At 41.4% G+C, this 24,840-nt stretch overlaps 3 protein-coding genes across 4 annotated transcripts; 2 read left to right on the forward strand and 1 right to left on the reverse strand.

The window, feature by feature from the left end:
* Positions 1–4,071: 4,071 nt before the first annotated feature.
* On the reverse strand, positions 4,072–12,060 carry prmt5 (protein arginine methyltransferase 5). Its single transcript, XM_014967840.2, has 16 exons — positions 11,447–12,060; positions 11,033–11,151; positions 9,293–9,378; positions 9,013–9,147; positions 8,798–8,910; positions 8,659–8,708; positions 8,392–8,555; positions 8,143–8,304; positions 7,968–8,045; positions 7,254–7,312; positions 6,405–6,527; positions 6,153–6,328; positions 5,164–5,367; positions 4,910–5,020; positions 4,771–4,835; positions 4,072–4,696 (listed from the first exon to the last, which is right to left on the reverse strand). The coding sequence occupies exons 1-16, from the start codon at positions 11,572–11,574 to the stop codon at positions 4,544–4,546; spliced, it is 1,926 nt and encodes a 641-aa protein (XP_014823326.1). The 5' UTR covers positions 11,575–12,060; the 3' UTR covers positions 4,072–4,543.
* A 300-nt stretch (positions 12,061–12,360) lies between these two features.
* On the forward strand, positions 12,361–13,587 carry psmb11a (proteasome 20S subunit beta 11a). 2 transcript variants are annotated; one of them, XM_088014863.1, is made up of 2 exons: positions 12,361–13,063; positions 13,100–13,587. In XM_088014863.1, the coding sequence occupies exons 1-2, from the start codon at positions 12,430–12,432 to the stop codon at positions 13,456–13,458; spliced, it is 993 nt and encodes a 330-aa protein (XP_087870989.1). In that variant the 5' UTR covers positions 12,361–12,429; the 3' UTR covers positions 13,459–13,587. The 2 variants fall into 2 exon arrangements, with proteins under 2 accessions (XP_087870989.1, XP_014823324.1); XM_014967838.2 differs by having other exon boundaries at positions 12,361–13,587.
* Positions 13,588–14,310: 723 nt separating this feature from the next.
* On the forward strand, positions 14,311–19,527 carry psmb5 (proteasome 20S subunit beta 5). The gene is made up of 3 exons (XM_014967839.1): positions 14,311–14,610; positions 15,671–15,977; positions 18,864–19,527. The coding sequence occupies exons 1-3, from the start codon at positions 14,326–14,328 to the stop codon at positions 19,145–19,147; spliced, it is 876 nt and encodes a 291-aa protein (XP_014823325.1). The 5' UTR covers positions 14,311–14,325; the 3' UTR covers positions 19,148–19,527.
* Positions 19,528–24,840: the final 5,313 nt, after the last annotated feature.

Below are 24,840 nucleotides of genomic sequence, written 5' to 3' on the forward strand. Positions count from 1 at the left end.
TTTTTTGTCATTGTTTTATATTATGTATGTTCTTTGATATGTTCTCCAATAGCAACATGCTGAAAATATAGAAAAAATAAATTTACCATAGGCCACTGGCCATCATTCCAGACAACACAAGATAGAAGAAGTAGGAAACAAAGAAAATAATAATCTCTTCAGCTGCCAGAAAGAGAAAAAAAAGTTCAAGTTGGTTTAAGGAGTATGAGTTCACACTATTGGAATGCCATCACACTGGCATATTAAATGAAACAAGCCAAATGAGACGTGTGTTCATTCAAGTGGTAAGTATTCACAGAAACTAAGTACATTCAAACGGGAATATAAATAGGTATGAGCAAGTAAAAGTTCTGCAAAAAAAGAAAAAAAAACCTATCATCATCATCACTGTTTGAGTCGCCACTAACCTTTATTGACGGTTTACATCATGACCTCCAGGTCGTCTTGAGTGTCATAAATGAAGTTGAGCCACCTGCAATTAAAATGCATCTGAAATGATTCAGAATCAAAATCAAGGTCAGTCAAAAGTTGTCTTAGTGCTCACTAATGCTAGCAGCTTAATTTGATTCGTGTACCTGCTATGATGTGATAAAACACAGGATCAGCAGAATGAGCAGTTTTTATCTAGATTGTACTTTGTAAAAACTTTGTATTTGGTGAAATCTGGCAATGTACATTCATACTGTATTAGCCAGAGGTTTTATTTCTTGTCATGTGCACAAAACATGTGCAACTCCACAAAAATACAAGCCTCTGTTGTGAAGTTTTTGTTCCTAAACAATAAGGCAACGACAATAGCAGAACATTAAATATTTTGTAAAATGTTCAATATTGCATGCAAAAACAAAGAAAACTTTATAAAATGTATCACGCATATAACTTCTGTCAATGTCTTACAAACTTCCCCCCCCCCTTCAGATTATGTAGATATGTGGCTTTAAGAGTTGTGGTGTTGCCATATGATGTTGCCATCATATGTGCATCAAACTCCTAAGATATAAAACGGTGTTTTGACAAGAATCGCCACATTCGGGCTTTTATTTTGAAAGCAAAACCAATAGCTCTCTTTCATTCTTAACAGCCGTCTTGACCCACCTCAGCTTATCATACCTGTGCATGACTTCCGTAATTTGATCACTTATTGTGGGCGAGCTCCACCCTCTGGTGCTCAGGCTCTTCAGGCGGTGGATAAAACATTGATGAGGGGAAGGGAGGCAGCCTAATTCCGGTTTCACTGCACTGCATGCAGGACAACACACAGACACTTCACGAAGGAGCCAGGGCAGCCCGGGGATGCCCGGGGAACTGAAACCATTTATACATTTTATAGTTGCAGCTGGACGCTTAAAAAGCACATTTCATGATTTTTTTTTTTTTACAACTTCTGCTCTCCATTGTCAAGTTCATATTAATTATATTTTGTTATATGTCTGAAATCAAAAGAAACATAAAAGGAAATACAAATCAATGAAAAGAAAGAGGAAAGAAGAAGTTGAGGGGAAAAAAAGCACCTGAGTGCGGCTTGGACACGTAACAAACCGGCACCCTCTGGTTGAATATAAGAGTGCCCTGCAGTGAGATTAATATTCCTATTATTCAACATAGTGGGATTACCAATAAATGCTAATTTGAAGCACTAAAATTCTGAGAGCATTCAGATAGGGTGCCACAATTTCTGCACGGCTTCAAACAAGCTTGTTGCCTTGACGCCCTAGGTTGACCGCAGCACCAGGTGGGACAAAATAAGTAAGAAGGTTCACGGCAGCTGGTTTGCAGGCAGTTCTGGACTCATATAAAATATGATAAAAACCAGGGGGTGTGCTGTGGTGGCGCAGGGGTTGAGCACCGCCCACATATGGAGGCCTTAGTCCTTGATGCAGCTGTTGCAGGTTTGATTCCCGGCCTTGGCGACCTTTGCTGCATGTCTTCCCCCTTCTCTCAATGCCCACTTTCCTGTCAAATAAAGGCCTCTAGAGCCAAAAAATGTTTTAAAAAAAAGATAAAAAACTATAGACATCATGCATGTCAACACAGTTCTGCAACCTAATGTTTTGTCGACACATCGTCAAGTTGTGTCACCAAAAACAGGTCCACTGTGTCGGAAAAAGTGACTTTCTTCAAAAGTAGCACTTATTTATCATGGAAAACATCATATTAATCATGTTTTATCGCAAACTATTTTAAAAATAAAGTTACATCTGCATTTTGTTTTGACTATGGAATACATTTGATTTTTTTCTTATTTATTTATTTATTTATTTATTTTACACCTGGAACTGCCTAAAGAGGGAGCAAAATATCTTTTTGGAAAACACAGGATAGCCACATGACACAAATAAAGAGAAGTCGATTTTTATGTGGTGTGTGACATAAATCGTGGCCAAAGCCGATGAGGTGTAGCGCAAAAAAAAAAAAAGAAAAAGAAAAGAAAAACAGCCCGAGAGGCAGCACCAAAAGCCGTGAAGTCCTGAGAGAGGAGCCAGATGGTGCTTGTGTGTTGTGTCCACTTATCAGCCGAGGGAACGGTTGAAAAAACACACAGTTTGTGTAATTATGAGACCACAAACACAAACAGCTGACCAAAACCCATGTAACGAGGCTCACATGGTTGTTAAAGGCAGAAGGATAAATATTATTCTCAGTCCTTTTTCAAATCTGCTGAGAACATGAGTATTTATGCGTTTCCGTGCCAACAGCTAATGATGTAACACCCAGAGGACTGCACTCATTTACACCAAGCAACTAAGAGCCGAGCCTTGAAACAGACCCCAAATTGCACATTAAAGCCCAGAAATGAAGGAGGCAGCCAAGCAGCAGTGGATAAAACAGAAGGACACTCGCTGAGTTCAGTTTCTTTTTTTTCTAAGCAGCTGAATCAGCATTTTTACCTTCATAACGTTGAGGAGCTTAAATAAAGGACATTTTGTGTGCATATTTAGCAATGAAGAATATAGCCACTCATCTTTCAGCACAGTGCTTCATTTCACATTTTTAACCCCAACTACAGGATCATAAAGACAGAGGAAATATTAATTGAGAAGTCCTCGCTTTCAGTTAATCGGTTCATCAAGTTCAGGCATAATTTAGCAGCAGCCAATCATCTGGCTGATGAGGGATTAGTGTACTTAGAGTAAACACTTATTCTCGCTTTGTGTGTAGTTCGGGCATGAGTGGAAATCTGCAACTCTTCTGTGGCGAGTGTAAATTTCAGAAAGTCTATGGGCATCTGGCGAATTCATAAATTGGCACCTTCTGTTCATATTGTTTGTTGTTTTGTTTGCATGATCTCTGTAGGCTGGGGACGTGTTAATGCATAGAGAAATATGTCCAGCAGACCGTCTTTTCAAACTTATCATTGCGTACGATGCTGAATAACTATCAGACTGACCAGTTCTTGGTGTTCGGCTGAGTCTGTTTGTGGAATTAAGCTCTTGGTTCTTCTTTTCTGTTTCTGAATTTTCTGAATCAATTCGATATCGGCTCATACTTTTATCAGTATCGGAAGTTAAAAAAAAAAAAAAAAAAGCAGATCAGTCCACCCCTACCCAGAGATGGCTTTGCATACTCATAATGTTCAGAGAAAGACAGATTGTTGTGGATAAAGTTAAGGTTTATAGAGAACAAATGATATCACTGAGGAAGAGCAGTTTTTATTGGATTTTGAGAAAACGGAAAATCAAAAGGTGGCCTGGGAAGAGCTGAGGGGTGTGACTCCAGGCTTTTGACTTCCTTCTCCAGGCATCGTCTGTGTGCTTGCATCTTCTTGCTTTCTTCGGCGTCTTTCACCTTTTTCTTTAACTCATTCTTAATCTTTCTCTTCCAGTTCCATGCTAACTTCCTCTAAATATATCATTGTCCTGTTCAGCTGTTTATCCATGTACTTTAAATCCTTCTTTTGCAGCCAGCAGGGTCTTTTTCTCCTCCAAAGCCTGCCTCTCCTGCTCCAAGTTGCCTCCTGTATTTTTCTTTTTGAACCATATTTCGTCTGTTGAAACCACATTTTTCTTTTCATCAAAAGCTGACGATGTTCCAGTTACAAGCCATACTGAAATAACTGCAAACTGAAAACAGTACAGTGTATTTTTTTATTGAAAATGTTCAAACAACATAGGGACGTATAACAGGTGAGCAGAAAACGGTAACTTTCTCCCCCACACCTCCGGCACTGAAGAGTGTATGGACATTATTCTGACATTTTATGGATCATGTGGAATGTGTCTGATAAGGCATAGGTCCAGTTGGATTGAATGTACATGTGCACAGGAACTGTTTGTAACTGCACTGATGATAACCTGAACAGTTAGGACTAATGAGAGTTGCTAAAAGTGGATGGCCCTCGGTGAGCTCGGTTGTGTTTACAGGCGACGGCCGATCTACGGGAATCGGTTCATTTATTATTTCTCTACAGACTCAACGTGGGACATCACAAGTCCAAGTTTTACCATGGATTTATAAAAAGAGGCTCAAACAACCATAAAGTCTTACTAAAAAAAAAAAAACAACAAACAGGTGGATGTCTGACAGGTGTGCTGACTCTTCATGTTCACAGGCCGATGGTGTAGGAGCGGCCGGCTGGATTGTGGATGGCAGAGCAGGAGGGCTCCGTCACGGCCCATTCGTACCAAACCTTCTTCCCATTGTTGCAGCGCCAGAATCGCACAGCGATGTCGTCGTCTCGGGATATAGAGATGGGTTGCTGTCAGAAAAAGGAAAGGATGTTTACTCCTTAAATCTAACTTTTAAATTTCGACCCGTGTGGAACTGACTCACTTTGAGGGGGAACAGGATGGGAAACCAGGAGAACATTCCAGGTGAATGCGTGTCTGGTTTTATACCTGCAACAAGCGAGTTCATGAATTAAACCGCATCAATTGCCGACCATTACTTCTTCTTCTTCACTCTAACTTACTAAGTGTGACATCTTTGTAGAGAGTGGTTTCAAAGTAGCCTGCAAAGCCATGGAGCACAGAGTTGCAATCCACAGAGAAGCGAAGACACTGGTACCGGTTATTGTTCATGTCTGAGAAAAAAAAAAAGATAAACATTCATTTTAATAATGTCTTGTGATAATATTCTACAGTCTACAGCAGGGACAAGGTAAGCTAAAATACAACAAGATTGTGTGTTTTGAAATGTTATACAATGACATTGTTGAGTGTCTACCTTTTGTGGGGTGTGTAAAAGTGAAGCAGGGTTTAGGTTCCGCTAGCTGGTGGAAGTTATGGAGTCGCACAACGTATGGTGTCTCAAAATGACACTCTGGGTCCTTGTCGCGTTCCCGGCACCCTCGAACTTCGTTGTACAGCTTGGAGGAAGACAGGGGAGCCAGGTAGGACGTGTATGAACAGGGGATGCTGACTCCATCGTCTGCATTGAAGAGGAAAGAAAAATGATACACGACGCAACCAAGCGGTGAAGGTAATGAAGCGAGACAAATGCTTCTTCAGGGTTTCACCCACTCAAATTTATTACTGTTTAAGACCACTAAGACCTGGTAAGACTGAAGCTTGTCCAACGTGTTCTAAAACCAGAACACCTTCAACATCAGAGTTTGTGTCGCACCAAATGTTGGATTAGATTAGTGGCAGAAGCAGCACTGGCATTTTTTCTGGGGATCTTTTCCCACTGCCACATCAAAACTGACATTTCTGGAGTCTGTGGCTCTTGGTAGCAGCTTTTGCTCATCACCCTGGAAAACGGTTCTCTACAGTCTTAACCCCTGTAACACTAAGCTTTTTGACATAATAAGTATAGCATTATACAAGTTAGCATCAGTGGTTCATGAACCAATGATGAGTTGGATGTCATCTGGTGAACTGGTGATAAATTTTAACTTAACCATGATAAGCACAAAAAAGCCAGCTAGCTATCAAGGCTATAGCAGCTAGTTAGCAGCAGAATGTCATTTAGATGTCTACAGGCGACTCAAATTGTTGCCTGATGGAAAAGTCCAGCGGTAAAACAAATTACATTGAATATACGACACTAAACAGCCCTGCCACGACAAAATGTAAGACCTGTGATTAACGCGTTTAAAACCAACTTGTTTTTTTTTTTAAATGAATTTAAGACTTTTTAAGGATGCGCAGACATCCAGTTCTTGCACATCCTGGAGAGATGTGGAGGTTTGTAGGAAGCTTCGGTATCAGTACCTTTGAGAAAGTGCTGCGCTCCATCCAAGCACTCGGGTGAGAGCTCGTTGTCGCCGAACGAGCCCAGCAGCTCGCTGACGAGGATATCGGCTTTCTCTGGCGCTTCCCACTCCCGCATGTCACATGACACCACGGTCACCTGGTCGCCCCACTCCTCGAAGCGCCAGTTCTCTAATCTGAACAAAAGAAGCTCTTTAAGTTAAACAGTTACGTCCTTTAAACGTTCCAGAAAAATGAAGCAGCTCTACTCACGTGATTACAGCATTGGGGTTTTTCTCAACAGCATATATTCTCAGCTTTCGGTCTGCCTGTCTGGCAGCACGCAGGGATGCATTGACCAGAGGACCCCTTCCTGCACCCAACACCATCAACACCCTAAACCGACAAAAAAAAAATTATCAGACACTTCTGGTGCTTCATACACCTTAAAGTGTTTGTGGTACTATTGTGATAATGCCAAAAATTATGAGGAAAAAAAAAATTACTATTTACTTTTTAGGTAACCGTATGGCTGTGAATGCATGGCACAGCATTCATGACATATACTAACAACAAATACTGTTCTTGAAAAACATGTCCATTTGAAACAGGCATCTTCAGGACGCCACTTAAAGAAGTGTGACATAAACTGCACATAGTAACTGCATTTAAACAAAATGTTCAAATTTACTGATCTTTATTGATTCTGTCTTGGAACAAAAAGTGGAGAAAATAGTCTGACTGACATTCTGATGATGCTGACAGATCTTTGAAAACACTTTTCTCCAGAACCAGTGATGCTTACAATCAGCCTGACGTTATTTCAGGTGAATAATTCAGCCAAGTGTACCTTATTGCTAATGAAAGATGCAGATTCTGACTGATATTTATTGTATGAATGTGTATCCGGTTATTTTCTCTTGTTCCATCACATAAAATCCATTGAACTCCAGTGAATTTCTAACATAATGCCTCCCTACGTTTCTTTTTTTTAACCAAGAGTATTACAGGATGAAGGTAATGAAGGGTGGAGGGGAGCATTGACTGAGCTACAAATCATTACCCAGCTCAATTAAGAGTCCTAACTGTAATTTCATACAAATATAAGAACATTTTACTTACTGAACGTTAGTGTCTTTCTGCTCCTCTGGTACTCTGTCCAAAAGACATTTATATACAGCCTGAAAGAAAATTAAGACTATTAGACAAATGTGCCATTCTGCACAAAAAACATTTTAGATACAAGCGTTATGTAGATTCAGTTTAATGTGAATAAATGTTTTCCCTTTCTCACCATGCACATTTTAAAAAGCCTTGTGGGAAAACAAAATTACATGGAATATAAGATCATGTAGTCCTGTCAAAACAAGATTCAAGACCTGTGATCAACGTATTTGAGGCTAACTTACTTTTTTTTATTTAAATGAGTTTAAAGTGTTTTAAGGCCTTAACTTTAGATACATGAATGTAAGGATGTGCAGCCAACCTGTGACTGTGACTGCATGGCACAGCAGTCAAACCTCATTCTTGAAAAATATTTCCATTTACAATATACTTATGATTCATATCACTAAATGCACTCTGTAACTGCTTTTAATTGTGTTTTCAAATTTACCGATATTTATTGATGTTCTCATGGAACAAGGAGTGGAGAAAATGTGAAAAATATTCCCAATCACTGTTAATTTTTTATTCCAATTACCATCGACAACTGCAATTCATTGAGAAAATAAATCAAAATTCTTGTCATGACAAGAATTTTTCACAATAAATTAACCATGATAAATGCCCACAGCCTCCTTAAAAATACAAAACAACATTCGTCCACTGGCTCACCTGTTGGTACTGAGAATATTTAATGGGATCCTTCTCAAATACTTCATATGTCTGAGACTCCAGGTTGTCCATGAGGGGCTAAATGAAGGACAAAAAACAAGAAATCAACTTCGCTGCGAGTCAAAAAGCTGATTAAAGAAAATAAAAGAAGTGAGGACAGTGTGGAGGTGTTGACCTGTAGAGGTGACTGCAGGTAGTCTTCATAGCCTTTGGCAAACAGCTCATAGGCGTTAGGCGCAGGCCTGTTCTGGTTGAGGTATTCCAGGTATTGCAGGTAGGACCTGAAGTCCTTCTCAGTGTGCCGATTGGCGCCTGTGAAGATAAACTGAGCCTCCAACTGGAAAGGCAAGAGTGTGTTTTTGTTAAAAAGGAAACTTTGAAATTTGGATAATCAACCAAACCGCTGGGAGCTTTGATGTCGGACCTTAAAAAGCCGGAAGATTATCCTCTGATGGGCTTTAGACAAAACAGGGAAGCCTTTCTTATTGGTTAGGAAGATGCTAGTGGGAACCACGGCTGCTTTGATCGGCTCTCCGAGCCACTTATCGATCACAGCGTCTGACGGCATGTCTGCTCCCACTTCAATCGCTGCAGGAATAGAAAACGAGCACATTCTCAGTAGGGGGGAAAAGAAAAGGGTCTGAAGAACTTGTAATGCTTTAATTTGCCGCCTGGCAGCAAGTTCTCTCACCGAGACAGATCCTCTTGTTGTAATCACAGAGGGTTCTGAATGAGTGCCACCTGAAAAAACAAAGATTGATAAAGAAACTGAGCCGCAGTTTTCATTTAATTCAGCGCTCCTGCTGATGAGGGGGCAGAATAAAGCTAACCAGCTCCAGGTTTTCTCATCCGCGCTCGTCTCGTCTAAGCAAGCGGTCGGCTCGTTCTCGATCAGGTCATCCCGCATGTCTTCTGGGGCCACCAACGGGACACGGATCCAGAACTAACCAACAGAAAGAGGAGCTGGGGTTAAGCCAGGACTGCAGCAGGGATGTGTCAAATCCAATTACAGGCTTCCGCCGGATGCCCCGACGCTGTGTCTCACGTTTGAGGTGTGGTGTCCAGTGTGGATGTGGTTTAGCAGCATTCGGGCTAGATTGGCATTATTGGGGCCCTTCAAAGGGATCATGAAGACAGGCAGACCCAGGTAGGCTGAGAAGTTCAGTTCCTGTGCAAGAGCCTGGAGAGAAACGCAGAAAAACAAAAAAAGATGAGAGGAGAAAGTGACGACAGATTCAAACAGAGAGGAGCTCTGATGAGACAAAGGAACTGCCAGCCTCACAGCATGCAAAGGAAGTGAGAAATGTTCAGACTAAGGAACGTACAGCTTCCGAGTTCCTCCGCTCCGTCTCTAATTCTGAATCCGCGTCGACCCATTGGGAGAGCTTCCCGACAATCAGAGTATTCCAGTCTACAAAAAGACAGAGAACAGCCAACTTATTGTTTAAAAAAAAAACAAAAAAGAAAAACATGCCAGGTCACCCCAGTTTTATCTGCATTAACTTTTGTGTTAAATGTTAAATTATCAGTGGCTCTCTCATTCTAGATAGCCTGATTTATTGATTTGGTCATTTTCAACCTTTACATACACAAGTAAAAATAAAAAACCCAATGCTTAGGCCTGTCGCAGTAAACAACAAATCAATTATCATCGTTTTCCTCTCTCTTTTTCTACCAAAAACTGGATGACAAAAGTCTTCAGTCTGCTAAATTGGTCTCAACTAGCCCTTATTTTGAAAGACAATTTTATTTGCGGAGACTTCATAATTCATTTTACTTCTGGTTCCTCTTGTTTTGGACATTTTTAATGTCTTCCAGTTTCAGTGTTAAATGTCTGTTAGAATTTAAAGTTTTTTAATCTTCGGAAATGTGTTCATGCATTATCGTGCAATGACTGTTACATTACATGGAAATGGTCTCAAAACAACAACGTTATCATTTGTCGCAATAACTTCTGGGGCAATTCATTGTCCAGCAAAATTTTGTTATCTGACAAATTATGCTGAAACATACAAAAGAAAAAGAAAATTAGCAAGACAAAACTAGGAATTTAAATATTTAGATTCCTGTGAGTGGCAAGAACACAAAGTGTGGAACAAAAAAAGTCTAGATGGAAGAATAACTATAGATTTGGTTTCTGATAGAATGTCACACTAACGGGTCAAGCTTTAACGGGTCACTAACGTGTTATGGAGAATGTACGTGTACAGTGCGTATTAGCAGACACTAACGCCACTTTGATAGGAAACCGGGATGTATTTGGCTTCATTATTCGTCGAAACACAGAAATATCACACCAAGGTATCCGACTCTCTGATTTATGATCACAGTATTTGTGTTCCTAGACCTACAAGATTAATGAAAATGAATTATTCTACAAAGTTACCTTCTTTATTTGGATGTAGGTCTGTTTTATTTTAAATCAGCAGTTTACAATGAAACTGAAAGCAGTGCAAGTTCAATCTGATTTCACAGCTGTTTACAATAGTCAAGTCAAAATTCCAAGCAATTTTAAGATGTGTATGGACTAAAGCGGAGCACGTACATGTTGAGAAATAGACGTAAATCAATTTTTTTTTTTAAAAAAGCGTATGCATGGCTTTTTAACTAGTTTTAGAAATATCAATTATTGATATTAGGTTAGGTTTTAGGGCAAACAGGGGATTTTTGTCCAAAAGTTAAATAGAAAATAGTTGCTAGAATTCATGTTTAACTCAGTTTGAGCATAACTAGGTCATAAAATTAGATACTTTGATGCCTTTAGTTTTGCATAGTGAACATTTTCATGTTCATGACTAATGTTAAGCTGTTTTACATAATCTAATATTAATAGCATTAAAAGTATTAGTCAACATGAAATGCATACTATAAAAACCTTGAAACTCAACTTAATTTCCTAATCAGCATTAGATTTGCTTTTTACTGGACACGGTTAAACATTACTCAGTTCAAACTTTAAATAAGAAATCTGAGGAATTCCCTAGAGTACGAAAATGGCCTGTTATATTTTTAACTGTAAATGAAGAAAGTACATCTCCTAGCTTTGCTGTGGTATACAGACTAACCTCGTCCACAAAGCAGCAGGTCTGAACGGGTCTGGGCCCCGGGTCTGGACTTAGCGGGCTCCAACTCAGACTCTCTCTTGAACCTCGGATGGAACAGGGGCATGCACAGGAAGTCAAATCTGAGGAGGAAAATAAACCTTAAATAAAACCGACATGCTTAAAATAGAACCCCGGAGAAAAGCGAAAGGCACTTAATAGAATACGTTTTAAAAAGGCGAGGAAATATTGAGCAGAACAGCCCACGCTGCTGCTATAAACACTTCAGAGGATCATCAAGCATCGTTGTAATGAGGGCACGTGCTGAGAACTCGCCGGCTAGCTTAGCCAGCATCCCGCTCTCACACAAAAAACAACAAGCACGAGACGTATTATTACGGCTGAAAACTGACACGCAGAGTCAAACACTCTCCTCACCCGAGTTTGGCGACCGCAGCTAGCGTGTCAGCTATCTCTGGCACGCAATTCAAATCTCTCCCACAGGACACTCTGCTCCCCGTACTAACAGACGCCATGGCTTCTATCCGACTGAATGGGGGGACCATCTTGCCCCGTCGCTAGGGAAACTGGCGCCATTTTGGATCCAAAAGGACGTGGAAAAGTACCGAATGTATAGGCATTCAGAGCCAAAATGGCTCCACAAGGACGCCGGTTGCATATCCCGTAAATTACCGCGATAATTATCCAGTGCCAGGATTTCCCCCCCCATTTCCATTAATTCAGTGACATAAATAAAATTAAAATAAAATAAAATTAATTAATTAATGAAACCATACATATGAAAAAAGTTATTGATAAATGTCAAGGGAAAAGCGAAAACTCTAATTTAACTAGTTAACAATATCCTAATATAGAATTATGATTTTAAAAAGCTCTATATTTTTAGTCTTAAAACACAAAAAGTTGATCATAATACAAAAAGAGCTAAACCAAAAAAATAAATAAATAAAAATCAAAGCTTTTATCTGCTGAATGAAAGCAAAATAAAAAGTGTAACTGTTTCATAACTAGATAACCCACTCACCACACACACACATCTACACAATCACACTCTCTTCTCAGAATGAAAGCTTTGCAGAAAGAGGCTTCACTGCATATCAAATTCACAGCAAGAAGAGTGAAACATTGCTTACAGATATGTTTGTGCGTGTGTGCGGTGCAAGCTGCAACATTTGTTAGAGCTATAAAAGGATAAAAGGGCACCCTTAGGAGCAGATGAAAAAGTGGACTTCCTGGGAATGATTCTTCATCAGAACCCTAGCTGTGGTTGGAAAACATATGGCTTTGTCTGATTATTGCTTGGTTTTCTTGTGGACTACCGATCTTCTATGTTAACTGAAAGGATCTACAGATTATGTGATCAACCCAGCAATTCATAGCTTGTTTTTTTTAATACTAATATGGCTCTGGAAGATATTTGTTGCTTCAAAGACAAGCCTGCGCAGCAACTGTTTCCTTTTCCAGCTTTGGAGACAGATTACCACAACCTTGAGTTGGAAAGACTGAAGACATCTCAGACAAACTGTGGGGATCCACAGCACATTTTCATGCCACCTTTCCCACAAGCCACCCCATTCATCAGCAGACGCACGTCTCGTTTCGGACCACCAAACCATGTGCTGACCGTGCAAAGGCCTTTCCCTCTGTCTCATGGAACAACAACCTTGGGTTTTATTTTCCAAGGTGGTGTAATTGCAGCAGCAGACACACGTGCCAGTGCGGGTGGCCTTGTTGCATGTCCGGCTGTACACAAGATCACCCCTATTCACTCCCATTTAGTGGTCACCTCCTCAGGCAGCGGTGCAGACTGCATGCTTTGGGAACGCATCCTGATCAGAGAGATCAGACTGTATGAGCTGCGGCATAAGCGTCGACTTTCCATAAGAGCTTCTGCCAAGCTTCTTTCCTGTATGTTGCATCCATTTAAAGGGACTGATGTGTGTGTGGCACTCACTCTGTGTGGTTGGGAAAAGGAAGAAGGGAGCACTGGGCTGGTTCACAACTTTGGCAACCAATCTTTTGTGACTGATGTAAGCTCTTCAGGCAGTGTCGGCAACACTTCAGCAGCAGATCCACTATCCCCAACCAGTGGCCCACGGGTTATCTACGTGTGCAGCGATGGCGCCCGACTTCAAGGAGATATCATCTCTGTTGGATCAGGGTCTCCTTATGCTTATGGAGTCCTGGATGGGGGTCTGAGTTGGAGTTTGAGTAAAGAAGAAGCCATCTCCTTGGCAAGAGAAGCCGTTTTCAGAGCCACTCACAGGGATGCCTACAGTGGAAACAATGTGGATCTTTTTCATATCGATGCCCAGGGTTGGATCCAAAGACCAAGGGAGGACCTGAAAGAAGAATATTACAGAGAGTTGGAGAGGAGGTCCAAACGCAGAAGAGAAAAGAAAAAGAGAGATACAATAGAAAGCAGTTAGAGCAAACAAGGGAACTGTGTTGGGCTTTGGAGAAAAAAATTATGCACCTAGGCTGATCAAAAAGTAGTTATAAGTTGTGGTAAACCTCTTCTAGTTTTTAAGGGTACTTTATGAAGCTTATAATGTTTATCCAACCTTTAAAGGGTATTCCCTAAAGTTAAATTCCCTAAATGTTACATCAGGAAAATGGTAGCGAACATTCAAGGAATTTTTGAACCCATTGTAAGGGTATTCTAGAGGTAACATAATCAAAGTTGTAGATAAACTTCAATGAACCTCTATAGAACGTTACCGATTTTCTAGAAAGAGTTCAAAACAACTTTTATTTACCTTTTGGGGATTGTCCTCTGAACATTGTTAGAACATTGTGAAAGTTGCATGTATTGTTCAAAGACTCTTTATGGAATTTCCCTGAAAGTTCTTTAAAGGGTACATAACTAAAATACTATTTAATCTTCTGGATAACATTGTAAATTAAACATATTCTTCTTTGAACTTGTAGAGAACATGTCAATTCCTAAATGTCACAATATTAATAGAGAGAACCTCCTGGTAACCTGCTCTCCATGTTCTCTGAAGAATAGAAAAATATATAACCTTCTGAGTATGTTCCTCCAAGTAAACTTCAGGGAATGTTCAAAAATAATAACCAAAAGTTCATACCGTTTTGGAAATCTTCCCTCAAGTTCTGGTAAGGTTGGTGTTTTTTGGGGTACGTCCTTCAACAAGCCATTAAATTATTTGGAAGTTAGTCTACACAAAATAAGGTTCGAAAGCCTCGCTTTGTTTTTCTTTGTTTGGCCGTGACATATTTTTGACTTTTTCAGTCATTCACCACACAGGGGCGCTGTGCAATTTTTTGCAGCCATGAAGAATAAATCTTCCTGCTCTTGCCGGAAGTTGCTTGCTCATCGCACTCTTTCAAAGATGGCTCTTGCTAGTGTGTTAAGTAGTGATTGTCCGGATTTTTCGTCTGATTATCGGCAGCCATTCGCTTTCGGCTGCGGTTCCGGACAGAACGAAGGAGAATCTGAAGCTGGACCGGGAGAAAGTCTCAGTTTTTGCGTTAAGAACTCGCTGCTCGCTGGGGATGAAGATGGCGTTGAGAGGAAAATAGAGTTTCTGCACGGAACAACCACATTAGCGTTTAAAGTAAGTGCAGTTATCGTTTGTTGTTGGTAGACGTTGTCATTAGAGTCATACTAATTGGATATGTTTCCTAAAGGACATTTATATTTGTTTTAAATCATACGCTACGGTTCATATCAGACAATGACCCAAACGTTAGCTTGGTGCCGCTAGCTCGGCTAAAAACTGCTTTCTCATGGCAGAGAAACGGACTTGGTTTACTGCTGAATATTATCAAAACAGAACACCGTTAGTTCCATACGTAACTTTACCAACCTTTTTACCTCTACGAGTAGACATTAATCTGTACATCTTTTTGTTCCCATATTGTAATTTTTAATTAATGATATTACATCTTCAAATAAACTAGAGCTTCATAGTTGGGTCCTGCACCCTGTGTTGATGTTTATGGCAATAAGAAAGCAGACAGTGAATGTCTCAAATCTCTAACCTGTGTTGTTATTCTGTTATGACAGCTATGTGACATGTTTCTTCTTAAAAAAAAAAAAATAATAATGTCAAGAGGACTTGTCATCATTCTGTATAGGTGGCTGCAATCCAAATAATAAATAAAAATTAAAATGGATAACTAAATATAATAGATAAATAAAAATTAAACACTATTATATAATGATCTTGTAGAGTAATATTCATTTCTTGCAAGTAAATACAGGTTCATGGCACCAGTCAGCATTATGAATTGAATTGAGTTCTGTTATTGTAAAACTTTGCTTCAAACTCAGGACAGGTTCCAAACTCCTATAATTTGATGTTTTTATGTCGACAAAAACATAAAAGTAATCCATCTTATGCCGAAGCAGAAGATGGATTGCACCCATGGGGAGTTGGGTCATTTTCTCTCCTTAAAAATAATTAAAATTGTAGTTTCCAGTTTTTTCTGACAGTTGTACTATGAAAGTAGATGAATAGCATCAACATATTTTATTTTTTCCCCGTTACTCTGAAAAATAGAGATTAGCAATCATATAGTTTTGAAAATGCTTTTTGTTGATTCCTGTGTTATAACACCTGATTAGTTACCGAATGGAGCATAACACGGGTCTTCTCGCCTTGTTTCCTTCAGTTCCAGCATGGCGTCATCGTGGCGGTGGACTCTCGGGCCACGGCGGGCTCCTACATCGCCTCGCAGACGGTGAAGAAGGTGATCGAGATCAACCCTTACCTCCTGGGGACCATGGCCGGAGGGGCCGCAGACTGCAGCTTCTGGGAGCGCCTGCTCGCCCGCCAGTGCCGCATCTACGAGCTGCGCAACAAAGAGCGCATCTCTGTGGCAGCCGCCTCGAAGCTGCTGGCCAACATGGTGTACCAGTACAAAGGCATGGGACTCAGCATGGGCACCATGGTGTGCGGCTGGGACAAGAGAGGACCTGGTAAGTGCAACAAGTGCATTGAACATGTGGCTTTTTTATAAAAGAAAATAATAAAATTACTAGAAGTACATTTTAGTTTAGTTTTCTTTACCTTTTATAATAAAATATATAAAGTACATCTTTTTAAAGTCATTGTTTGCAGCTCAAAGCAAGTTTTATTTTATAGCTGCAGGAGCAAAAGTGGCTCCTTAAATAGGAAAAGGTAGTCGACTGCTGGTGTAGACTCTGCAAACCTGGTGGAGATGCACCCAAGAATACTTGGAGTTGCAAAAAAAGTTGTGCAAAGTATTTTTTCAGGGAGCTAAAAACAAATGCATATCACACTTTTTAATTGTTTTTTATTGTTATTATTATGAAAAAGAGAAAACCATACGTCATTTTTCTTCTTTGTATTTACGCACGACTGTGTGTTGGCATGGCTGTAGATGGGAAGCGTTTTTTCTCAGAGGGTTTAAAAATGTGCAGTTCCTTTGCCTGACCAGTAGATAGTGCTGCAGCGCCTCTTTTCCTCTCCCCTTGTTGATAATGTCACACTATGCATTTTGGATGCCACACGCTGCAAGGCTCTACATCAGAAGGTGTGTTTAAAGAGGCCACCACAGTGACACAGTAATGGGAAATCAATGATCCCGGGACTGTGGGCTAGTGAGAGCGCCGCCGGATGATGGGCGGTGGGGGTCTCTGCTCGGACACTCCGGGTCACGCGTATAAATGCCACGACATGGAACGGCGATCAATGCCAGCTTTATCTTGTACGGCTTCAGGCTGACGCCGACAGACGCGCCGGACACACGCCTAATCCCCAGCAATCAATTGAGGAAACAAGGATCCTGTTATGAGTTCAACAGGTCAAGCAATGTAAATATGTCCGCTCTCAGCGCCTTCGTGACTGAGCGGAGAGGTAAATGTCAGGGAAATTAAATCAATCACTATAAGGTAAGAAAGCTCATTAAGGCGACTACAACCACGTCAAGTGCACTTTATTCCCCTCAGATGAAGTGTCTTAAGCTGCATGCTAAATAAATGGAATAAAAGCCGCGCTAAGGAGCCTGACAAATGCTGCTCCATGTAATAACATTACATATTATGACACTTTGTAATCAGCGTACAGTTAACGGCTTTTATTTCAACGGAGAAAAAAAATAAGTGACGGGCGTAATGTACAGACTCCTTTCAAGGACAGGACAGGCTTGTAATAGGGTTGCATATGAATAATCGGGCCTCATTAGGGAAAAAAAGGGTACCGTGTGATCGGAAGCCTCGTCACGACCCGTGTGGCAGATGGGTTTTTACCGCCGCTCCCAAGATGGTGATGTAACGACTTTTTTTTTTTTTTTTTTTTTGTCCCTACTCACTTTTTAAACGAATTCAAGGACCGACCCAGTGGATGGCAGTCGTCCACGGACCACGCTGCGCTCATCACCTACATCTAAATACTGTTATTCCAGCCAGCTGCACAGCCTGCTGCTTAAAAAGGGACTCCTTAAGCACCTGTCAGCTGGTTGATAAAGTAGAAGAAGTCTCCGTCGGCCGGCGCGGCCTCACCGTGCGGACTGCGTTTCCGCTGCCGCCACTCGCCGTTTCTGTCGCGAGCGCGCACAGCGGCTGAGTCAGAGTTGGAGGGGGCAGAGACTATGAAGAGTAGCCACATTGGCTCCACAAAGGCCCCAGGTGTGCGCTCGTATACCGTTTCTATACTTGGACCTCTTAAAGAGTCCTCAACCCTCCCCACTACCCCTTCCATCAAGCATGCCACTCGACAAAAGAGGGCCGCCTTTACAGCTCCCTTTCCCTGCCTATTATGTTTTTAACGAGTCCCTCGCAGTTTCCAAGTGGAACAGGCAGGTCTTGGAATGGCAAATTACCCCCGTGCGCACGCAGGCGCTGGATGATTATCATGGCAATCTAACGACAGGCTCAGGAAGCTGCAATTTGCCAGCTGAAACCAATACTAAGATTCTTTTTCTTTCTTTCTTCTTTCCTTTTTTTTTTTTTTTTTTTTAACGCCCTGAAAAGCAAGTGACTCTCGAGCTTTAATAGACTGTCACTAGTTAAGCTGAGAATCAGAGAGCGGGGTTGATCTGCATGCGTTCCCGGATTGGTTTTCACAGGTTTCGGCTCTGTGAAAGCGTTCTGAGAAAAAAAAAAAGAAATCCATGCCTTTTCGCAGGCTGGCTTCTTTTCACCGCTCGTGGGCGAACTCGCAGGCTGGTGCTCGTCACTCTGGAGCCGGGCCCGTGGGGAGCGTGTGTCACGGCTCAGAACAAAATGTTGTGCATGTGTCCGTGATGCGTGGCGTGGAGCAAACTGTCCCTCACATGTCCGTCAAAGCGTTGCAGAAGTTGCGTCGCTCGAGGGCTTACAGCAGGGCGGGTTGACGAGCTCACGGCCCCAAACTCCGTGTAGATGGCTGCGAATGTGCCCGTCTGATATCCACGGGATGTGAGCACGCTGTAGTGTTGTTGTTGTTTTTTTCATTTTCTCGTCCTCCACGATGAGGCGTGAGCCGCAGTTACCTGGACAACTCAGGTTATGGGTCGATAGTTAATTTTTGGCCTGTTTGCAGAGAATCAATAAGAACCAGAGAAGGGGGCCTTTGGGCAGACGGCGTTATGGGGCCGCGCCTCGTCAGCAGGTTCCATGGTCGGCTTCATTTTACTTGAAGAGGATGCAGCTGTTCATATCTGCCAGCCCTCGCTTCACTTGGAGGGCTTGCAGCTGCTCTTATTTTCTCTCTGGAGGATGTGTATGTATGTGTGTGTGGTGCGTTTACAGACTTGTGTGTTTTGTGCTACATCATTTTAGCAACACCTGAATCGGGAGAAGCAACTCCCGCGACGCCACCTCCTCACCTTCCCGACCTACCTTTTTGCCCTCTCTCTTTAGGGCTGTACTACGTCGACTCGGAGGGCAATCGGGTGTGCGGCGACCTGTTCGCGGTGGGCTCGGGCTCCATGTACGCCTACGGCGTAATGGACAGCGGCCTGCGGCACAGCCTGAGCGTGGAGGAGGCCTGTGAGCTGGGCCGCCGCGCCATCTACCAGGCGACATACCGTGACGCCTACAGCGGAGGGCAGGTCAACCTGTACCACGTCCACAGCAAAGGTTGGACACGGGTCTCCCAGACCGACGTGCTGACGCTGCACCAGCAGTACAAAGAGCAAGCGTAACTGATGGGGAAGAAGGAAGTTGAGAGGAGTGGTTGGAGACGGGGGAGGGGGGAGGAAGAAAAAGTTTTCCAAATCCCAATCTTTAAAAATGTTCTGAAAGGTTAACACAATAAAAAGGACTCAGTTACTCATCACCTTCCAGTTTCATCACTTCTGTTACTCGTTGCTAGCTTCATATTGTACATGTTAACAATGCCGGTAAGCTCCACTCACCTTGTACAGAGGGATAATTTGAGGGGCTGCAGAGAGGGCGCCGATGATTCATACAAGCTTAACTCGGTGTGGGAGTAGTGTGGTGCTCACCCGGTGTACCGTTCATTTCAGATCCTACCCTTGAAAACTAAAATGTCTTCTACAATAAAGCCTGTGTTCTTTCTCAAGATCGTGCCTCTGCTGTTTCTGTTCAACTTTGGGTCGAAGGATGTACAGATGAAAAACAATAAAAAAAAACCTGTGGATCACAGATCAATCAGCGTTTTGGTAGGATTTTCACAGATTTATTTCTTACATAATCATCGATGGCCACTGTGGGAATCTACGTCTCCCACAGTGGTAGACGTAGATTATTGTAGCAAAATACAATGCAATAATGAAACCTTGTGATTAAAACACTCAAAAAGTACATTGATAAAATGTAATAAATAAATTATTTTTGCTTTATTCTTTTTCTTGTGTCTTATCCTGGCTCATTTTATAGGTTTTACCTAGTGGTTATTGTAAATACAAATTTATAATTGTTAGTGCAGTGCATGGGAAGAGCCAGGCAGACTTTTCATGCTCTGCACAAATATTTGAAACTTGTAAGATTAGTCAAGATTATAAAAATATCTACTAATGTTTACGGAACACATCTATGGGGTTCCGTACGTAGATGTACATGGTGAAAAATTAACAGCAACTTGAATTACTTAGCCTGTCATAACGGGAAAAAAGGATTAAATTTTCATTGTCATATTTTAACCATGTTATTCAGTGATTTATAAATGTTCCACGTTTAATATTTAACTATGGTCATCATATATATATATATATATATATATATATATATAGCTTCAAGCTAGACATATAGTTAAAGCTGTATATAACTATTTAAGCTAAATATATAGCTTCAAGCTAAGTATTTAGTGAACTAAATATTTAATTGGCTCTATAAGGTAAATATTTAGCTTTCAATTTAGTTGGCAAACAAAATATTAATTTTGTTTAGTTTGAAGCTAACTTAGCTAAGTTAGCTAACTTAATTAGCTCATTAGTTAGCTAACTAAACTCATTAGTTAGCTGACTAATGCTCATTTTTGACTGTTAAGTACACTTATAGGTTTTGTGAGTTAAATTAAAAACGCTGATCTCTAACTATGACCAAAGCTAGGGAGACAAAATATACAGTGTTATTTCATAGCTTCCCGTAGAAACGAATCTAAAAGCAAAGCTTTTGAAGTTACATTTCTACATGGCCTCGAATTGACCAGTTGTTGCATTAGAAACCAGCAGTTATTGGATGCAGGCTGCTGGTTCCTTAATTAAATCATTAACTAAAAGGACTGTGTTTAAAATATCAGCGTGGAGTTTAATACATGAGTTCATTCATTCTGTGAAAAACCAGGTAGCTCTTATTTAAGCATAAATGTAGCTACTGTTAGACATGCTGGTTATTGTCCACCCCCTGAAATCCTGAATCAAATGGATGGTTTCTAGGGGAGCATGCTTTGATTAAAGTCGATGTGAGAGTTGAAAATGTACACAGAAGCGCAGAAACTGATGGTCTGCGTCAATGATCTTGGCGATCAAAACCAGAAAAAGGAAAACTGCAAACTTTTATCCAATAATGATGTGACAGTTTTTGTTTGGTTTGAGCCTTTTCGGGTCCTTGCATATGGGATAGCTTTGGTTTGATGTTTGGATCCTCAACATAACAGGATGCTGGGAGCCAGCGCACACCAAAACTGGTTTTAGAATGGGGAAAGTGGGTTAGCATGAAACATTATAGTCAAGATGAATCTGGTGGAGTCTATGTGAACACAAGGCTTAACGTGTTTATTTGAGGGTTTATGTATTTCTCTAAAGAAACTTCAAAATAAATCCAAACGTCTTCACCCAGTTCTAGTTTTGGAAAATTTATTGAAGTTGTTATACAATCATTCCGCCCTGGAATAAGAACGGTTGAAATGCATCTTTGCATAAAGCACATCAACCATGATGTGAACTTTTCCATCAGTGCTGTATTGCCTCCATCTTCCTTTTAATGAAGCTGATTTTTTTTTTTAAACCGCTGTTTCTGTTTACATTTCCGTCATCTGTTCCCCCAGCTGTTGGGATTTGGAGGTACAGCCAAAGCCTGTTTTGTCTCCTCTATATGTTCTGCATGTATTAGCAGGGAGTAGCTCTGTCTAAATAGCAGTATTTAATTGCACACCACCAGCCCCAGTAATTGTGCCTCCTGAGTTGTAACAGTGTGTTTTCTTCCCTTCATTGATAATGTTTCCTTCCTCTGCTCACGTTGCACAAACGCGTCTTTTAATTGGGAGGGGAGAGAAAATTTATTCTTTAATTCCTCCCAGACGCACTTTAGTTTTTTGCTTCTTGTTCCCCCCTCCCCCCCTCCTCGTTCTCTGTGCAACATTCTGTGGCACCCTGTCATGGTGTTTACAATAAAACGAGCGGCGTTGGAAGTAGGTGCCCCTCTGCTGGTTTTTATGCTTTGTAGTAAACACTAATAAAGGGAATTGGGTGGAGGGCTGCAGCAAGTGCACTTTGAAACCATGGTTAAAAACTAGTTTCACAGGTGACTAGTTGGCAGATGGAAAAGAAATAGGATTTCGATAAATGGAAATGAGCAAATCTCGTATGGGATGCTGCTCCGGGTAAATGAAGTGATGGTAGCTGCAACATCAATAGAAGCACACACTGATGGAGGGGTAGGGTTCCTCGGAGATATGCTAAGCAGCTGCAGAGTTGCAGGGATGCTTGTCCCTTAAATGTCCTCTGTAGCCGGCCTAACAAGCGAAGACACGGATCGACTGTGATCCTACATCAGTGTCACGAAAGTGGAAAAAAAAAAATCAGGGTTGCCAACCCCGTTCCACATCCAGGTTTGTTGTGAATGGAAAGTGTGAGGAATTTAAAAACGAGAGACACATTTGAGAGGTGCCTTTTTTTTTTTTTTTTGATTCACCAGCTTTACAGTTTTATCCGAGTATCTGGATGATTACTCTCAAGTGGTTCAAGTAATTAATTAAAAAATGTTTAATTCTGCCCTTCTTTCCCCAAAGTTGTTTCTGTGTACAGAGTGGCAACAACAATCTAGAAAGCAACTCTTCCCAAGAATTTTGTCCATTGTTTGGAAATATTAAACATCCAGAAAAAAAATTGTCTAAATAACAGTAAACCAACTGTGCAAATTAATAATTTATACTAGAACTGCATTAGATTAGATCTTCATGGCACAGATTCAACAAGGTGACAGAAACAATCCTAAGTGTCTTTGGTCTATAATTCTTGAAATTTGTTTGCTATGGATCCATGACGCAAATCTCCTCTTCTGCCACATCCCAATTGAGGTGAACTGAGTTCTGGTGGTTGTGGAAGACATTGGAGTACACTGAACTCATTGCCATGCTCAAAAAATAAATTTGAGATGATTTCAGAGTAGTTTTTATTTGCTGATGCTTCATTCTGTTGGAGTAAACCATTAGGGATTAAAGCTAATGGAGAATAAGCACTTGTCAACCAATATTAGTTGACCCAATTACATTTTTAACAGAATTTTAGTCAATATCTGCATCTTTCATAGAAGCACACATCTATGGACACAAACACCCACACCAAAGCACAATTCAAAGTGGCCAATTAGCCTAAAATGATGTTGGAGCCTTCTACAAATTTACACATGTACAGGGGTGTACACTTAAAAGAAAAATTGTGCAAGAGGACGAATACTTTTTCACACCAAGGTATTACTGAGTTCCGTCTGATTAGTTGTAGAGAGTCTGTGAATCATAATTTTACATTTTTATCTCGGTCTCAAGTCTTTTGCTGAGTTTTCTACCAGTATTTTCCATGTTTAGCTGGTCTGAGCAAACTGAAGCACCTTCCTTTTTATGTTTGCTGTACTTGATACACAAATTGACTTTAAACAGGACTTCTCAAGGCCTTTTTTTTGTGTGCAAAATTCTCACAGAATTGTGGAGTGCATGACAAATAGTTGTCCGGGAATCTCCTCCAGTGGTGCGTTTTCCCTCTTGTATCGGTTGTCTAATGTTGCGTAGAGAATGGATGGATAGATGGGCAGGAAATTCTGAAGAAAACAGCTGGTGGTTTTAAACGTTTGCATAGTCCTGAATCTTACCCGAGTGCGTGAACATGTTAACCAAAACGCCATAAAAACAACCTTTCTAAAATGCAGCTCTGAATGCCCCATGTTTATGAGTCACTGAGTCTGTCCGTCTTTCTAGCAGTAGGGATTTTCCACTTGTCTTTTGAGTGAGGCACATGAAAGCGTCACTACCTGTGGCTCAGGTCACCTTAGGTGTCCACAGTCGCCAAGCAGACTTTTTATTTTTGCACCTCGGGTTCAAGAACCTGTTTGTGTTGGTGGGCATGTTCCTGTCTGCCCTTTTGGCCCGTCCTGTTGCGCATACGGGAAACACTCCTCACCTGTACTTTGTGCTTCGCCGTGTTTGGACTCAGCCGGCTCCTTCTCGTGTTTACGCCTGACCTTGGCACTCGACCAGCAGACGCCCGTGCGGTGCCAGTGTAGACGCTCGACCGTGTCTGGTGGGTCTGTCGCCAGGTATTTTCAGAGCGGCTGCTGTTATCGGCGCCGTGGCTTTCAGAATAACCAGACACTTCGAGGCGGGGTAAGACGGTGATATGCAGGCGAGGCATGACAAAAAAGTGAAGGAGCCGGGTGCTTTTTTTAGCTCAAATTTTGACTGAACGCGATGAAAAAGACCAGCTGGCGACATTGAAAGGTGCCAAGACTATGATTTTCACACACTGTCAGAAAATAACCCCTGTGCCCACATTATGCCATCTGTCAGGTGGTCATATATGATTTCACTCCCGAGCAGCTGATCAAATCTGAACAGTCATAATGAAACTCCGACACTCTCTTTTTGGATTCAGGGACACCTTGAATATGAGGTGTTATTCGCCATGATTTGATGCTTGGACTTTATAATTGGATCTTGGAGGAAAAAAAAACAAACAAACAGCAAAACACCCACCACAGGAGTGCGAGTATCTGTTGATTGAGTATCTCGCAGCCATTGTTTATTCTTGTTGATGCTTTATCCCCTTGGAATAAACAAACGAGAAGTCTATTTGGCTTGGGTAATGACTCCCGGCTGGCAGCCCCTTGTCCAGCCTTGTCCGCTCTCCGGGTGTCATATAATCAGCACCCCCCAAGTCCTTAAATGCGTGCCAATTTTGACAAACAGCAAAGCTGGCACGAGGATAATTGTGTTTGTGGTCTCTGTGCATCCCCTTCCTCTGTGGCGCAAAAGGCAGCTGCTGCCTCGCCTCGTCTGAGAGGTGCTGTTTTTCATCCCTTGTGATGACAGGCTCACTCTTGTCATTCCCATCGCGTGCTTGCCTTGGCGGTCTTAACTTAACCAGACGCCCCCCGCCCCTCCATTTTTCCTTCCCCTTCTTCTGCAACAATGTTTCTAGCAATCGCTATTCTTTTTCTTTTT

Source organism: Poecilia mexicana, unplaced genomic scaffold (assembly GCF_051168715.1).
Source record: "Poecilia mexicana isolate PSO_F unplaced genomic scaffold, ASM5116871v1 scaffold_17, whole genome shotgun sequence".
Classification (NCBI taxonomy): Eukaryota; Metazoa; Chordata; class Actinopteri; order Cyprinodontiformes; family Poeciliidae; genus Poecilia; species Poecilia mexicana.

Bases quoted from the DNA above. Each gene is read 5' to 3' on its own strand.
- psmb5 (XM_014967839.1), top strand. From the start codon at position 14,326: ATGAAGAATAAATCTTCCTGCTCTTGCCGGAAGTTGCTTGCTCATCGC. The intron at 14,611-15,670 runs GTAAGTGCAGTT...TGTTTCCTTCAG, and splicing joins CAACCACATTAGCGTTTAAA to TTCCAGCATGGCGTCATCGT. The intron at 15,978-18,863 runs GTAAGTGCAACA...CTCTCTCTTTAG, and splicing joins CTGGGACAAGAGAGGACCTG to GGCTGTACTACGTCGACTCG.
- prmt5 (XM_014967840.2), bottom strand. From the start codon at position 11,574: ATGGTCCCCCCATTCAGTCGGATAGAAGCCATGGCGTCTGTTAGTACG. The intron at 8,911-9,012 runs GTGAGACACAGC...TCTGTTGGTTAG, and splicing joins CTGGACACCACACCTCAAAC to TTCTGGATCCGTGTCCCGTT. The intron at 4,697-4,770 runs GTGAGTCAGTTC...TTTTTCTGACAG, and splicing joins CCATCCTGTTCCCCCTCAAA to CAACCCATCTCTATATCCCG.
- psmb11a (XM_014967838.2), top strand. From the start codon at position 12,430: ATGGCTCTGGAAGATATTTGTTGCTTCAAAGACAAGCCTGCGCAGCAA.